Source organism: Marmota monax, unplaced genomic scaffold (assembly GCF_021218885.2).
Source record: "Marmota monax isolate L192 unplaced genomic scaffold, Marmota_monax_Labrador192_F-V1.1 WCK01_AAM20220418_F8-fsc00016, whole genome shotgun sequence".
NCBI classification, from domain to species: domain Eukaryota; kingdom Metazoa; phylum Chordata; class Mammalia; order Rodentia; family Sciuridae; genus Marmota; species Marmota monax.
In genome coordinates, this window is record NW_026695209.1 from 22,548,675 (window position 1) to 22,566,584 (window position 17,910).

The following is a 17,910-nucleotide window of genomic DNA, read 5'->3' on the forward strand; positions in this document are numbered from 1 at the left end:
GCAGAGGCCCTTCATGTGGCCCCCAACCTGTTGACTTCAGTTCTGTTCCTTTTGGCACAGTTCCCACCTTAACTACTCAACATCACTGGGGCCAACACTAATTTCATCAGTTTCAAATATTTCTCATGCTGCTCTTCTACTTTCCTTTCTCCATTTCAAATGCTCTCATCCTTAGACTCCTACCTCAACCCTCATTCTCTGACAATCTCCCTGTTTACCCATACCTCCAGACCTCCTTCCTCATGGAACTCTTTCCTATGCTTTCTTGGAAATTTACTGCTTGTTCTCCTTTCCTCTCCTCTCCTCTTGGAATCTCTCATTTTCCCTCTTCTACTCTCTTTCTCTTCTCTCTCCCCCTCTCTCATTTTATCTTTCCCACTTAAGTGTTGTATAAGTGTTCATTTTACTTTCATCATAAAGTCATCAATAATATCCTGTACATGTATACATTACAAATACACACACATGCTGTATCTACTATGTACTATATGTAATGTTTGAATAGTTATTTATTATATGTTAAAGTATACCTAAACTTTGGCATTTGTTTTTTCCCCCTTTATCATAGCAAGTTATATGATTAGCTGATATCAACAGATTTAGCTATAGCTTACTTATTTTAATTTTGAATTTTAATTTACAAAATATTTTATTTGCTGGTATCTCTGATAACATCCCATTGGTTGTTTTTATTTTATTACAACAAAGCTACAGTACATATTCTTGAACATTATCAACTTATATTCCTTGGAGGTTCATAATAAGATGATGGATACCATGAAGAAGGAGTATTTTTTTCTAAATTCTATATGGTATGAAGCATACAGATGACTGTATTTTGCAGCATCCTGCTGACCGACTGGATGGAGAGCTACAGCCTCTGTCCTATTTATAAAAAGCAACTACTAGGGAGTTAGTGATCCTATCCTTGGGTATTTGATACCACATACTAATTATTCATGATTCAGAATCTATCAACTAGGGTTCTGTTGCATTCTTCTTTATTTATGTAACACTTACTCGGTTTCTTTTCATTTAACTGACACATGTCAATTTTACTGCTCTATTCACAATGCTAAACTTGCTTGCAAATAATGTCATCTATACAAAAGTAGCTTTATATTAATTTCCCTTCCAGTGGCTGTTTTGTAGAAGTACATGATTTATTGCCATTTTGCCAATTTATTCTGAGTAAGGAAAGTATATCCTCATTCAATGGTGTCTCTTGGAAGCATTTCTTACAGCGTTTAAGTAGGTCAGTGATGTGCCCATCTCTCATGTTAACTGTCTCACTCATCTTGGTCTTCCTGCTTTAAAGGTTGCCCTTCTCTAATGAATCGCCAATCTGCAGCTGACAAAATGATCCTGTACTCCCATTTCTTTGACTGTGATTCTTTTTCCATTTCTATCTTCCCACACCTTCAGAATCTAGACATCAGACTGGAGAATATCAGCTTCTATGTCAAAGCATTTTATCAGAGAGCTTTTTATTAGTGCTCTCTGACCCTTCCCATCTTCTCCTTGCTGATACTTCAAGAAAGTCTCACATACCACGTCCCTTTTTTCAATCAGCCTACTTCACCTTCTTTTCCTTCAGTGCCTTCTCCACCTTTGCTTATGAGAACTTTATCCTATGAGTGTATGCTATGATAATTTGATTTATGAAAGGTAAAGGGTGAAATAAAAAGGAAGGAGAATATCATCATTTAGGGACATCTACTATCAACATGTTAGTATGTTTTCTTTATTTTTTCTGTATTATATTAAAAAATTCAGTTCCAATTGTAAGTATAATTTGTATTACTTCTTTTTTTTGATAACTATTATATCACAAGTCTTTATGAATGCTAAAATTTCATGGCAAACAACATTTATTCCAGAAGAAAAGAACAGTTTACGGAGATAAGGTACTCTACTGTATTTGAAAATATAGTTACGAATGAAATTAGTAATATGACCAAAAATTCTAACAAAGAATCATAAATTGAGCTGGGTGCAGCTTATTTCTATAATCCGAGAGGCTCAGCAAGCTGAGATAGGAGGATCACAAGTTTAAAACCAGCTTGTGAAATTTAGCAAGGCACTAAGCAATTCACTGGGACCCTGTCTCTAAATAGAATAGACGAACTCTAGATAGGGTACAGGGGTGGGAGGGAAAGGGAGGAGGCATGGGGTAAGAAATAATGGTTGAATGTGATGGACATTATTATCCAAAGTACATGTATAAAGACACAAATTGGTGTGAATATACTGTGTATGCAACCAGAAATATGAAAAATTGTGTTCCATATGTGTAGTAAGAATTGTAATGCATTCCACTGTTATATATAAATAAACAAATTAATTTTAAAAATAAAATAAATAAAATAAGGACTGAGGATGTTGCTTAGTGGTTAAGCACCTCTGGATTAAATCCCCAGTAACAAAAAGAAAAAAAAAGAAAGAGTCATACATTATTAGTGATATGGAACCATTGTGAGGTAGAAATACTCAACCCCTTTAAATAGGAAAACATCATGAATGAACATGTTCTGTATAGGAACAAGTGAATGAAGAATTTTTAAAGATACTAAACTGAAGTTAATATGGAGATGGGAAATGGAATTATTATATATACATAAGATGAAGGCAGACATTTTATATCAAAGTCTAGATTTTAATACCAAGAAATATTTGCTGTTATATAACTAAACCTAAAATTGGCATTTGAAAGGCTTAACAAGGAACAATTGTCCTATATGAAATGTTCATTTCAGTTCCCAATTCCTTATTCATGAAGAGATACCGACATCTCAGGATTGGGTCCATTTCTAGAAAGGAACCTGGACATAATCCTTGTTCCTCCCCTAAATGATTAATAATTATTCCTTACATTTGTAAAACAAAAGTGTTATAAGATCACTTTCAATTTAATTATCTCCTTTTATGCTCTCAACAAAGCTCTGAAGCAAGGATTATAATCACTCTATTTATGAATAGATAAACCAAAGTCAGAGAGGTTAAGTGATTTACTGAAGATGGTGCAGTTAGCAAAGGGTACACAATTCTGGACTTCTGAATCAGTCTGTTTTTATTTTTTAAGTCATATTTTTCTCTAATGTTAGGGAGGCAATCTACCATAAGCATGACAGAGAATGTAGAGAATCTCATCTTGAATGTTTAAGATTTATTTCTTTATTGGTTGTTTGATATTCATCCTAGCATGTAGGGAATTTACTTTCTTGGAAGCTTCTAGGATTTTAAAATATATCCTTTGTGTCTGTGTGTGTGGTGCTGGGGATTGTATCCCAAAATCACACACATTCTAGGGAAGTGGCAAATGTTCTACCACTGAGCTATACCATCAGCCCCAAATATATTTTTAAAATATGAAAACTTTCAAGAACCTGCCTACTTGAGGGTTTACTAATGTTGTTTATGAGCTGGTGTGAGCATTCAATCTTCTTTTAAACCACATTTTTTTTAGGATTTGTTTTTAATCATCAGAATCCCCATTATGTTGATCCTCCATCTTATAGAACCAGCCAAGCCATAGAACCAACCCCTATCATATCTATCATGCTCTTTCCTACTGTTTAATACAGTTTTCATAATATTACTAGTTCTTAATAACTTTTCAATTTTTCTTTTAATAATTGTATTTTCATTCTAGGATCTGTGATACTCTTTGTTATCTCCTAACCCAGAAATGTGTGTGAGTGTGCGCGTGAATGTACACAAACATGTGCTGTGGATTGAACACAGAGCCTCACATGTGAGAAGCACTGAATTATCTCCAGCCATTCCAATTCAGATTTCAGCTGCATTTTTATTTCTTTAAGATTTTTTAAAAGATTTTCTTTCATCACAATTTTGATTACTCTGTTCTCATTTTTCTTTCTTTTTTTTTTTCATTGAGACCATCTTTCTTGGATTCTACTGAGAATATTGCTAACAAACTGTCATCTAGAGTAATAATCAGGCATGGCAACATGTCAATTAGGGTTTTGTTCTGTTTGCATTCCATGAATTAGGAAATTTTATCCACTCTGTGTTTTCCAACAGAATGTTCAGATTATATTGAGGCTACTTTCCATCAACATGAATGTTGGATGTATACCCCTTATATACAAATGAAGGGGAAAAGTTTTTTATAGCTCCTGAACCAATTCCTCTGTCTCGTTGAAACACAAGTACTATAGACCTATTATATTAAGATACAGTTTTCTGCTACTCTTGCCATCCTTGGCCCAATATTCTGAAAAGAGGAGACATTTGCACAATGAAAATTCCCAATAATCACAAGAGCAATGCCTGAATTAATTGCTTCTATTTTATTTTAAAATTTTGGAATTTACTTCCAGGTGCCACAAGAAATTGCCAATTTCTATAAACCCCATTGTACAATGTATCTAGGGGAGGTGTTCTAGGTATGATAAACATATAAGTTATTGTCAACAAAAGGAAAATTTGAGATTGAAAGTATGCTCTGTTAAGTTATATAGGAGAACTAGTATATACTAGGATTGTTCCAGGGAAACTATGAAGTTTATTCCCCTCAATTCTAGGGTGTTCAGATGGATATACAGTCAAGGTACTTAGCCAAGAATAATGTGGTTGGAGAATAATGTTCTGTTCCTTGCAAGGGAAGCCACTATATTCCAGAAGGTTGGATACTAAGTTTTCAAACTGGCAAAAGCCATGCATATTTGGAGCAAAGAAGAGATTCTTAAATATTTTTCAATGCTGTGATATGGAAGTTTGCTTTTGAAATTTCATAAGAGAGGCAACCGAACAATTCATTATTTCAGTTCAGTTTTCCTGATCTTGTTAGTTCATAGATCTTTACCTGAAATGCTTGTACTACACTGATGTGTCCCATTTGTATGTTTTTAATAAGTTTGCATTTTTTCTGTGTCTCTATAATAATTTTTTGAATACTTGGAGAGAGTAAGTCAGATTGTAATAGGAAAATTTTATTTAATATTCTGTTTCTGTCAATATAATAATGTATAACCTGAATTGCATATTGAAATAACAACACATTAATTCTTTATGTATTGCCTTTAATAAATATGTATTCAATTTTTCTATCATTACTTGTCATATATTAGCATCTCTTACAGAGTATGGAACAATAAATGGTTTTAGTAAATGTTTATGCTGAATATCTACTTACATATCATCCTTTATAGCTTGCTTGGAATGTGCTCATGTGCTCAAAACTACCTCAATGAGTAGATGCCAATTATTTTGCTACTAGTAACAAAGTATGTACCATATTTTTAAAAGTTTCTAATTATCACATTTCCTTTAATTATCATGTTAAAGCTTACCTGAGGAATTTTAGTACATTATCTGGTGTAGCTAAGTGTACTCTTGATTTCTTGATAACTCTTAATTCTGTCAGCATGAGCCAATTGGATATTGCTCCCAATGCATGTGTAACCTTGGAACCTGCCTCAAAGACATTTAGTGAATAGATGAAGTCAGCTTAAACAAAAGAAGTTTCAAAATGTAAAATTGTGTCTTCATGCTCATGATCTAGATATAAATACTATGCCTGGTTGTATCCTATTTGCAATTTTGCCCAATTTTATTGATAATAAGGAATAGAAATTGCAAATTGATATTGATATTAGACCAAATTTAATTCATGAAGTTTTCTTTTGCCCCTAAATTTGTGGCTGGCTGGGCTATTGTGTTCTCTTGTTCTAATGCCGGGTATCTAGTCTGCTTGGAGCTAAATTTCAATTCCACTGAGGAAAGTGGTGTTGCCTTCAAACATGATCTTTCAGCATTTCTACTTTACAAAAATTATATGTAGCATTACAGAAACAATTTGAATTTTTAGATACAAAATGTTGGTATCATACAATAGTGGGAAACTTTAATACCCACTTTTAACCATAGACAGATCATCCAGATGGAAAAACATCAAGGAAACAGTTAAATTACACCCTAGACCAAATGTACCTGACTGCCATCTAAAGCATATTCTGTTCCAAACTTCAGGATACATATTCTTGTCAATAGTCCATGAAACATCCCTATTCCCTCTAGAAGTCTAACAGAAATAAAAGCATGTAGAATGCTGGTAGATCTATGGTGTTGGGTAAATAGTGAAAACAAATTGTAATTTAGCTTCCTAAATGTATATGTTATCTACTGTTTCATTGTTTTACTAGGACAATAGAGGAAGTAAATAATTGTGTTTGTTGATCTTATTCCATATAGTTTAATTTATTATTGACCAGAGGAACATGCAAATATTTTGTTTATTTGTGTTAGATTCTTTCTTACTTAGATTAGCTCTTAGGGTAATTCGTTAATTCTCATATTTAGTCCTTTTCGGCAGCTCATTATTTTTTAGAATACTTATTTTTCAGACTATTTGTATTTGTTTAAAATAAATAATGTACATGAATTTCTTTAATGTGTAATTTAAATCAATAAAGCATCATTATTAAGTGGAAGATAGGATGAGAGGAATTTAAATATTTACTAGTATACCAAACTATCTCTGGTTTTACATTGAGTTACAAAAAAAAATCACAATTTTTATTTCCAAACTGGAAACAAGTAGTATTGAGCAAAACGTCTTGGCTAAATAGATAAACACATATAATCACAATCACTGTTAAAAAAATTAACCATGTATATCATAAAATTATCTTAAATCCTAGATTGGAGATTATTTCTGGATGCCACTGATAGAAATTGGAAAATTATTTACTTATGTGTCATTACACATATTTTTATCTAGTGTCTAGAGAAACTTAGCTCAGAAAACTATTGTAGAAAATTATATTAAGTAGTTTATTAGGGAAATGCTGTGTTTCCTAAGTTTGGTTTATTCTTCTATGTATTTTATATACTAGTTTGATATTTCATGTTAACCAGACTCTTTTTCATTTTGTTTTAGTGGGTGATGATGCTTAGTTTTGCCTGGTTTTGTTCTGTAAGAGAAAGATGTAGTATTTTATGACCTATATGCTAGTGTCCAAACTTCAAAAGAATAAAAAAGAAAAAAAAAAGAAGCAATTAACTTTGTATTTGATGCTGAAAATTCATAATATAATGATGACTTCATAAAAAATATCAGTTTCAATGAAATGTGCTTGCTTACTGCAAATTTACATGTGACTCATAATAAAGAAAAAAACATTTCTGCAGCTTTTTGTTTGTGGGGGCAGGTACCAGAGATTGAAATCAAGGGCATTTGATTACTGAGCCATATCTATAGCCCTATTTTGTATTTTATTTAGAGACAGAGCCCCACTGAGTTGCTTAGTGTCTCACTTTTGCTGAAACTGGCTTTGAACTTGCGATCCTCTTGCCTCATCCTCCAGAGTCACTGGAGGCAGGTGCCACCATACCCAGCATTTCTGCAGATTTTCAAGGTGTGGTGTGGAAAGAGGCCACTGGATGGGGCAGCGGAAATCCCAGTTCCTTGGTCAACACTGTCAGTAACTAGCTGTACCTTGGAGTTGGCAGCCACTTCAACTTTCTAGGCCTCAGTCTTGCCTTTCTAAGACAACAAGTAAAACCTCACAATCTTCAATGTCATGTCTACACCCAAATCCCAATTCCATGTGCTTATGTGAGAGGAATACTAAATTCCAAGTATCTTCACAATGTTTTAAAATTAAAAATGAAGCACAATGAGAAGAATATCCAAATACAATGATATCATAAGAAAGTGAAATATGAAGATTAGCTTATGATTGTCATTTTAGAAATGTGAAAAAGACTTGTCTAGGTAAAAGTGACAAAACTATGACAGAAAATAAAAAGCACAAAGTCAAAGCCTTATAATATCTGCAGAATCCCTTCTATTTCTTACTTTTAACCACAAAGGGGTCATTCTTCCCTTTTTCATGTCCTTTTATAAATCCAGCAATCAGTTTTGTACTGTTTCAAATCCAGATATGTTTTTCCATGTGCTTAGATAATTTGCTGTACCACAAGGGCAGACATACAATGTACTTAACTTTTGTATTTAGCAATATAATGATGTAGTACTTGGTTTTCATGGTCTGTGATAGATGTCATTTACAATGTGTCCCTTGATAGATGTAATTTACAAGGTGTCACTTTTTGACTCTGCTAACCCTTTTCTCATGTGGATTATGGCAACACTCTTATTTTTATGAATTAGAAAACAATCATTCTTCCAGTAAAGCTATATGAGTCCTGAAAGTGAGCATGTTAGCAATCTAAATAGACCATAAGCATTTTGTTCAGTGAAGCATAGGCTACAGTTCATTGGTTCAGTAACATTAAATAATTATCATGTTAGAATAACAGCACTTCTTGAACTTCTTGAATTCATTGGTCAATCCAGGAATGAATCCATAGTTTTCTTCACAGAATGGAATAAAAATTAATGTTCCTTTGATGCATTAACAGAATTTGCATTTACTAACTTAAGTTGGAATGACATGACCTGAAAAGTTTCTCAAGAAAGGTCCTAGAATTCAGTAATTTTATCCAATTTAAATAGGAGAAATGTAGTTGGCTTATAAAACATCCTAAGTTTCAATAGAACACATATGCTTAATGTTATTCATACTATATTTAATATTTTTAGTTTGACCTTAGCTTCTGGGTCTTTACTTAAGTATTAAATGCATTGTGAGTACTTCTTTTTTTTTAATTTTTTATTGTGGGTTGTTCAAAACATTACAAATTTCTTGACATATCATATTCCACACTTTGATTCAAGTGGGTTATGAACTCCCACCTTCACCCCATACACAGATTGCAGAATCACATCAGTTACACATCCATTGATTTACGTATTGCCATACTAGTGTCTGTTGTGCTCCGCTGCCTTTCCCATCCTCCACCCTCCACCCTCCCCACCTCTCCCCTCCCCTCCCCTCCTCTCTCTCTACCCCCTCGACTGTATAACCCTGAGGGTCTCCTTCCATTACCATGCAATTTCCCTTCACTCTCCCTTTCCGTCCCACCTCTCATCCCTGTTAAATGTTAATCTTCTTCTCCTGCTCTTCGTCCCTACTCTGATCTTAGTTACTCTCCTTATATCAAAGAAGACATTTGGCATTTGTTTTTTAGGGATTGGCTAGCTTCACTTAGCATAATCTGCTCTAATGCCATCCATTTCCCTGCAAATTCTATGATTTTGTCATTTTTTAATGCAGAGTAATACTCCATTGTGTATAAATGCCACATTTTTTTTTTTATCCATTCGTCTATTGAAGGGCATCTAGGTTGGTTCCACAGTCTTGCTATTGTGAACTGTGCTGCTATGAACATCGATGTAGCAGTGTCCCTGTAGCATGCTCATTTTAGGTCTTTAGGGAATAGACCAAGAAGGGGAATAGCTGGGTCAAATGGTGGCTCCATTCCCAGCTTTCCAAGAAATCTCCATACTGCTTTCCAAATTGGCTGCACCAATCTGCAGTCCCACCAGCAATGTACAAGTGTACCCTTTTCCCCACATCCTCGCCAGCACTTGTTGTTGTTTGACTTCATAATGGCTGCCAATCTTACTGGAGTGAGATGGTATCTTAGGGTGGTTTTGATTTGCATTTCTCTGACAGCTAGAGATGTTGAGCATTTTTTTCATGTACTTCTTGATTGACTGTATGTCCTCCTCTGAGAAGTGTCTGTTCAGGTCCTTGGCCCATTTGTTGATTGGGTTGTTTGTTCTCTTATTGTCTAATTTTTTGAGTTCTTTGTATACTCTGGATATTAGGGCTCTATCTGAAGTGTGAGGAGTAAAGATTTGTTCCCAGGGTGGCTCCCTATTTACCTCTCTTATTGTTTCTTTTGCTGAGAAAAAAACTTTTTAGTTTGAGTAAGTCCCATTTGTTGATTCTAGTTATTAACTTTTGTGCTATGGGTGTCCTATTGAGGAATTTGGAGCCCGACCCCACCGAATGTAGATCGTAGCCAACTTTTTCTTCTATCAGACGGCGTGTCTCTGATTTGATATCAAGCTCCTTGATCCATTTTGAATTCACTTTTGTGCATGGCGAGAGAAAGGGATTCAGTTTCATTTTGTTGCATATGGATTTCCAGTTTTCCCAGCACCATTTGTTGAAGATGCTATCCTTCCTCCATTGCATGCTTTTAGCCCCTTTATCAAATATAAGATAGTTGTAGTTTTGTGGATTGGTTTCTGTGTCCTCTATTCTGTACCATTGGTCCACCCGCCTGTTTTAGTACCAGTACCATGCTGTTTTTGTTACTATTGCTCTGTAGTATAGTTTGAAGTCTGGTATCACTATACCGCCTGATTCACACTTCCTGCTTAGCATTGTTTTTGCTATTCTGGGTCTTTTATTTTTCCATATGAATTTCATGATTGCTTTCTCTATTTCTACAAGAAATGCCGTTGGGATTTTGATTGGCATTGCATTAAACCTATAGAGAACTTTTGGTAATATCGCCATTTTGATGATGTTAGTTCTGCCTATCCATGAACAGGGTATATTTTTCCATCTTCTAAGATCTTCTTCTATTTCTCTCTTTAGGGTTCTGTAGTTTTCATTGTATAAGTCTTTCACCTCTTTTGTTAGGTTGATTCCCAAGTATTTTATTTTTTTTGAAGATATTTTGAATGGAGTGGTTGTCCTCATTTCCATTTCAGAGGATTTGTCGCTGATATACAGGAATGCCTTTGATTTATGCGTGTTGATTTTATATCCTGCCACTTTGCTGAATTCATTTATTAGCTCTAATAGTTTCTTTGTAGAGCCTTTTGGGTCTGCTAGGTATAGAATCATATCATCTGCAAATAGTGATAATTTAAGTTCTTCTTTTCCTATTTTTATGCCTTTAATTTCTTTCGTCTGTCTAATTGCTCTGGCCAGTGTTTCGAGAACTATGTTGAACAGAAGTGGTGAGAGAGGGCATCCCTGTCTTGTTCCAGATTTTAGAGGGAATGCCTTCAATTTTTCTCCATTCAGAATGATGCTAGCCTGAGGCTTAGCATAGATTGCTTTTACAATATTGAGGTATGTTCCTGTTATCCCTAGTTTTTCTAGATTTTTGAATATAAAGGGATGCTGTACTTTGTCGAATGCTTTTTCCGCATCTATCGAGATGATCATATGGTTCTTATTTTTAAGTCTATTGATGTGGTGAATAACATTTATTGATTTCCGTATATTGAACCAGCCTTGCATCCCAGGGATGAATCCTACTTGATCATGGTGTACAATTTTTATGATATGTTTTTGTATCCGATTCGCCAGAATTTTGTTGAGGATTTTTGCATCTAGGTTCATTAGAGATATTGGTCTGTAGTTTTCTTTCTTTGAAGTGTCTTTGTCTGGTTTAGGTATCAGGGTGATGTTGGCCTCATAGAATGAATTTGGAAGTTCTCCCTCTTTTTCTATTTCCTGAAGTAGCTTGAAAAGTATTGGTATTAGTTCTTCTTTAAAGGTTTTGTAAAATTCTGCTGTATACCCATCTGGTCCTGGGCTTTTCTTAGTTGGTAGTCTTTTTATGGTTTCTTCTATTTCCTCAATTGATATTGGTCTGTTTAGGTTGTCTATATCCTCCTGACTCAATCTGGGCAGATCATATGACTTAAGAAATTTATCTATGCATTCACTATCTTCTAATTTATTGGAGTATAAGGATTCAAAATAGTTTTTGATTATCTTCTGTATTTCTGAAGTGTCTGTTGTGATATTGCCTTTTTCATCCCGTATGCTAGTAATTTGAGTTCTCTCTCTTCTTCTCTTCGCTAGCATCGCTAAGGGTCTGTCGATTTTGTTTATTTTTTCAAAGAATCAACTTTTAGTTTTGTCAATTTTTTCAATTGTTTCTTTTGTTTCGATTTCATTAATTTCAGCTCTGATTTTCATTATTTCTTGCCTTCTACTTCTTTTGCTGTTGTTTTGCTCTTCTTTTTCAAGGATTTTGAGATGAAGTATGAGATCATTTATTTGTTGGTTTTTTCTTTTTTTAAGGAATGAACTCCAAGCAATGAATTTTCCTCTTAGAACTGCTTTCAATGTGTCCCATAGATTCCGATATGTTGTGTCTGTGTTTTCATTTATCTCTAAGAATTTTTTAATTTCCTCCTTGATGTCTTCTATAACCCATTGATCATTCAGTAATCTATTGTTCATTCTCCAAGTGATGTATGCTTTTTCCTTCCTTCTTTTATCGTTGATTTTCAGTTTCATTCCATTATGATCAGATAAGATGCATGGCATTATCTCTACTCCTTTATATTGTCTAAGAGTTGCCCTGTGACATAATATATGATCTATTTTTGAGAAGGATCCATGTGCTGCTGAGAAAAAAGTGTAACTGCTTGATGTTGGGTGGTATACTCTATATATGTCAATTAGGTCTAGGTTATTAATTGTGTTATTGAGTTCTATAGTTTCCTTATTCAACTTTTGTTTGGAAGATCTGTCCAGTGGCGAGAGAGGTGTGTTGAAGTCTCCCATGATTATGGTATGGTGGTCTATTAGACTCTTGAACTTGAGAAGAGTTTGTTTGATGAACATAGCAGCACCATTGTTTGGGGCATAAATATTTATGATTGTTATGTCTTGTTGGTGTATGGTTCCCTTAAGCAGTATGTAGTGTCCCTCTTTATCCCTTTTGATTAACTTTGGCTTGAAATCTATTTTATTTGATATGAGTATGGACACTCCTGCTTGTTTCTGAAGTCCATATGAGTGATATGATTTTTCCCAACCTTTCACCTTCAGCCTATGTATGTCTTTTCCTATCAAATGAGTCTCCTGTAGGCAGCTTATTGTTGGGTCTTGTTTTGTGATCCATTCTACTAGCCTGTGTCTCTTAATTGGTGAGTTTAAGCCATTAACATTTAGGGTTATTATTGAGATATGGGTTGTTCTTCCAGCCGTATTTGTTTATTTCTGTTACTAAACATGGTTTGTTTTCCTCTTTGATTATTTTCCCCCCCTTTACTGTCCTACCTCCCACTGTTGGTTTTCTTTTTTTTTTTTTTTATTATCCCTGGAAGTTTATTATAAGTGATTTTTGGCTTTTCACTTTTTGGCTTCACAGGTATTTGTTATAGTAAGCATGTACTGCTTTTATAATTGAGGAAAAACAATAAATAGTATTTGGGGGGAAAAACAGAAGATACAAAAATTTAAAGTTATACTTCTTCATTCTCCCAATTCTTTAATAATCAAGGTATATATGTGTGAAAAAAGAAAACGTCTAGGCAGGCTCTTTTATCTAATAATAAAAATGTTTATCAACTATAAAATGGGTAGAAATATTGCTTTATTGGAGAAACATCCAAATTACTTTCATGTTTGTTATAAAGTCCTAACAAGCATCCAAGAAGAAAATACACAGTTTCCATAGGAATAAAAACAAACAAAATGGGATGGTGACTGCCCCAAATGATATTTCCTAAAAAAAAAAAAAAAAAAAACGTAATGTTTAACCTATCTTCTATTGAGGAAAGGTAAGTAAACTGCACACATCATAAATAAGATTTCCTTACTTTACAAGAAAGAACAGCAATCCTGGTTTTGAGGCATATTAAATACAAAATCCACTCTTTGACCAAGACGAGGGGGAAAATCATTCTTCAAATTTCAATTCTCATGCAATAAAATCCAAAGGTCTGTTGAAGCCACCTTTTTGATTCATGTACTGCCTGTACTTCCTCTTCTGAGACACATTTATGGCATAGGCATTGACCGAGCCATCTACCTTCTTCCCTTTTGTTGAGTCAAAAGAGGCAAATCCCATTAACTTCATCATTTCAATTTCTTCCTCTGTTTTGCCCTCTAAGTCTTCCTCAGTAATCTGACGTTCTTTGCTCTTTGTTTCTTTTGTTTCTTTCTTTTCCTCATCTCTTCTTTCTTTCAGTCGAGAAGGGGAAGGAGATGTGGATCTATGTCGTCTTGGGGATCGGGAGCGCCTTCGGTGTGGGGATCTCGAACGGCTCCTTCTTCGATCTCTTTCCCGAGACCGGGATCTTTCTCGGCGCCTTCGTTCTCTCTCCCGGGAAGTGGACCGGGACCGCCTACGTTCCCTCCGTTGGGAGCGGCTTCGGCTGCGACCCATTCGGAGTCCAACTCCTCCTCACACCCCCACTGTTGGTTTTCATTGTTATTCTCCATTTCCTCTTCCTGGAATGTTTTGCCGAGGATGTTTTGAAGAGATGGTTTTCTAGCTGCGAATTCTTTAAACTTTTGTTTATCGTGGAAGGTTTTAATTTCATCTTCCATCCTGAAGCTTAATTTCGCTGGATACACAATTCTTGGTTGGAACCCATTTTCTTTCAGTGTTTGAAATATGTTATTCCAGGATCTTCTAGCTTTCAGAGTCTGTGTTGAAAGATCAGCTGTTATCCTGATTGGCTTACCCCTAAATGTAATCTTCTTCCTTTCTCTTGTAGCTTTTAAAATTCTCTCCTTATTCTGTATGTTGGGCATCTTCATTATAATGTGTCTAGGTGAGGATCTCTTATGATTTTGCACATTCGGCGTCCTGTAGGCTTCTAGGATTTGGGATTCTGTCTCATTCTTCAAGTCTGGGAAGTTTTCTCGTATTATTTCATTGAATAGACTGCTCATTCCTTTGGTTTGGAGCTCTGTACCTTCCTGTATCCCAATGACTCTTAAGTTTGGTCTCTTAATGTTATCCCATATTTGTTGGATATTCTGCTCATGGTTTCTTAACAGTCTTGCTGAGCTGTCTATGTTCTTTTCCAGTTGAAATACTTTGTCTTCATTGTCTGATGTTCTATCTTCTAAGTGTTCTACTCTGCTGGTAGTATTCTCCATTGAGTTTTTAAGTTGGTTTATTGCTTCCTGCATTTCTAGGATTTCTGTTTGTTTGTTTTTTATAACCTCTATCTCCCTGTATAGTCGATCCTTTGCTTCCTGGATTTGTTTGCGTAATTCATTGTCGAAGTGATCTTTCATTGTCTGATTTTGCTGTTTAATGTCTTCCTTGATACTCCAGATCGTCTGAAGCATGTATATCCTGAATTCTTTATCTGACATTCCATCTGCTGCAGCTGTTACCTCTTCTAAAGTTGCGTTGACCTGCATTGCTTGTGGTCCTTTCTTTCCTTGTCTTTTCATACTGCTTGCGTATCTTTCCTGCAGGCGCGGGCGGCGGCTCTGCTCTCTCCTTATTCCAATTGGGGTGTCGTGGCTACCACGCCGGCAGGTCACTGGGACTGTTCTGGGCGCTGGCGGCGGCTCTGTTCTGCCCCTACTCCAATTGGGGTGACGAGTGTACCACGCCGGCAGGCCACCGGGCCTGATCCGCCGGTCGGTTGCAGGTTTGCCTACCCTGCAGGCGTGGGTGGCGGCTCTACTCTGCCCCTACTCCAAATGGGGTGACGTGTCTGTCGTACCGGCAGGCCACTGGGCCTGTCCCGCTGGTCGGTCGCAGATCTGCCCACCTTTCGGGCACGGGTGGAGGCTCTGCTCTGCCCCTACTCCAATTGGGGTGTCGTGACTACCCCGCCTGCAGGACGCTGGGCCTGTTCCTGGCACGGGCGGCGACTCTGCTCTGCCCCTACTCCAATTAGGGTGGTGTGTGTACGACGCCGGCAGGCTCCTGGGCCTGATCCGCCGGTCTGTTGCAGGTCTGCCTACCTTGGAGGCGCGGGTGGCGGATCTGCCCTGCCCCTCCTACCACGCCTGCGGACCCCTGGGCCTGATCTGCAGGTTGGTCACAGGTCTGCTCACCCTGCGGGCACGGGTGGCGGTTCCGCTCCGCCCCCACTCCAATTGGGGTCACGTGGCCACCACACCGGCAGGGCCTGATCCGGGCGTGGGAGAAGGATCTGCTCTGCCCCTACTCCAGTTGGGGTGACGTGTGTACCACACTGGCAGGCCACTGGGCCTGACCCGCCAGGCTGTCACAGGTCTGTTTACCTTGCAAGCGCGAACGGCGGCTTTGCCCTGCCCCTCCTACCATGCCCATGTACCACTGGGTCGCGGGTCTGCCCACCTTGCGGGTGCGGGTGGCGGCTCCGCTCTGCCCCCTCTCCAATTGGGGTCACGCGGTCACCACACTGGCGAGCCGCTGGGCCTGCTCCGGGCGCTGGCGGCGGCCCGGCTCCTCCACTCTGGCTCGACGACAAATTGAGGAGACTCAGGTGTCTGTGCCTCACCCCCCCCTACCAGGAGACCAACTGTTTCTGTCGCCGCTGGTATTGATGAAGTTCTCTCCTCCGCCGCTTTCTGATGACATCAGATCTCTGCCATGTTGGTATCCTATGCGAATGGCAGCATTTTGTTCCCCTTGCCGGGCAACCAAAGCAACGGGTGAGTCCTGACCGTCCCTCAGCAGGACCCAGACTGAGAAGCAATTTCTGCGGGCTCCTAGCCCCGGGCCAGGGAAGTTCCGGGAGCCGGAACTCGGCCGCTCCGTGTTCGGTGTAAGCTCCTATAAGGGTAGGCTCCAAGAAGCAGTCCCCGCGGGCTCAGTTCCGGGAGCCGGAATTCGGCCGCTTAGTGCTTGGTGTATGCTCTGATAGGAGCAGGGTCCAAGAAGCAGCCTCCGCAGGCTCCGCAGCCCTGGGCCAGGGCAGTTCCGGGAGCCGGAACTCGGCCGCCCCGTGCTCGGTGTTCGCTCCGATATGATCAGGTTCTAAGAAGCACCCATGCACTGAACCCTAGCAATCTGTCTGCAAGCCGCAGGCAAATGGCAGCCTGAAATTACCTGTTCTATGGCTGAATGAGCTGCGGTCAGTCGAAAACAGGGATGGTGACGTCAGCTTTCCAACATGGTGGCTGCTGGCCTCCTCTGTGGTCTGACCGGTGTGGAGAACCGAGATGGACCGCTTCCTTCCCCCGTCTCGAACCCAGAATTCAGCCCTGAGTACGGTGCTTGCACGGCTGGCAGAAACTGCAGCGCTGTATCCCTGCGTCGCTATCTCCTCGTTTCCCAGCGCGCGCTGCAGACTCTAGCCGCGGGGCGATTTGCTGAATAAGCAGTGTTACCCTCCGTGCGACAAACCTCTCGCGTTTGAGTCCCCGTAGCCGATCCTCGTGTGATGGAAATCCTTCTTCCAGGTTCTGGAGCACCCCACTATTGCTGGAAATTCCTAACAAGATAGCCTTTAGCCGTCCTGACTTGTCATACTCCCACACAGTGAAGCAGCACACGGGGGCAATGCACTCCCCTTGCCTCCATTTTCCCTCTCCTATCCATTGTGAGTACTTCTGATGGAAAAATTCAGAAGATGGATAGAAATAAACAAGTATACCTAAAAAAATCCTTTGCCAGCAAATAATAAAAAAGAAATAAGTAGCAGTTTGGGAATTTGTAGTATGCTGATAGAAATATTTCTAATACTATGGTTTTTCAAAACTGACATGTCTTTTTTTTGACTTCCATCACTGTATATGGATCTATAAAGAGCTAAAGAGAGGATTTTGATTTTTCTTAAGAGTGTTTTTTCAGTAATCAAAAAGAACTGGTTCCATTTCTCTCCAAGTTATACCAGAATGTTACCAATCAAGATAGGTAAAGCCTTGTTTTCCCCCGCTTTTTCCAAAAGGGATAGCAAATGCTATGAACTTTTACAAACTGGTGTAGTATTGTGTGTGTGTGTGTGTGTGTGTGTGTGTGTATGGAACTGTGAGATTCTGAAAATATTGGAAGCAAGTGGAAATATCACAGGAAGAAAGAGAAATTGGGGTTAACAGATCATTTCTAACCAAAGCATTTAGGAAACATAAAATAACTGGATAATTTTTAAAATTGTGACAAATAAGACATTTACATGTATTCATCTGGAAAATGAATTTTCATAGTGTTAACAGATCTTTTTATAGCTCATTCTAGTCATTTTTAGCTTTAGAAGTTTTTCCATATTAATAACAAAATTTTCATTGTCTTAGTTAAGTCTCATTTTAATATATTACTTACTTAAGTCTTGTTTTAATATATTCAAGGTTTATGTATGTTGTCTTTATTTCT

At 37.9% G+C, this 17,910-nt stretch overlaps 2 protein-coding genes across 2 annotated transcripts in view; one reads left to right on the forward strand and one right to left on the reverse strand.

Annotated features, from left to right (window-relative positions):
• The window catches only part of Cadm2 (cell adhesion molecule 2), a 397,408-nt gene that overhangs the window by 103,662 nt on the left and 275,836 nt on the right, over nt 1–17,910 (forward strand). The window lies entirely within an intron of this gene.
• LOC124083802 (U4/U6.U5 small nuclear ribonucleoprotein 27 kDa protein-like) lies at nt 13,217–14,050 on the reverse strand. Its single transcript, XM_046430572.2, has 2 exons — nt 13,460–14,050; nt 13,217–13,365 (listed from the first exon to the last, which is right to left on the reverse strand). The coding sequence occupies exon 1, from the start codon at nt 14,026–14,028 to the stop codon at nt 13,561–13,563; it is 468 nt and encodes a 155-aa protein (XP_046286528.1). The 5' UTR covers nt 14,029–14,050; the 3' UTR covers nt 13,217–13,365; nt 13,460–13,560.

What these genes read in the sequence shown, in the direction of transcription:
- LOC124083802 (XM_046430572.2), bottom strand. Translation starts at nt 14,028, where the DNA reads ATGGGTCGCAGCCGAAGCCGCTCCCAACGGAGGGAACGTAGGCGGTCC.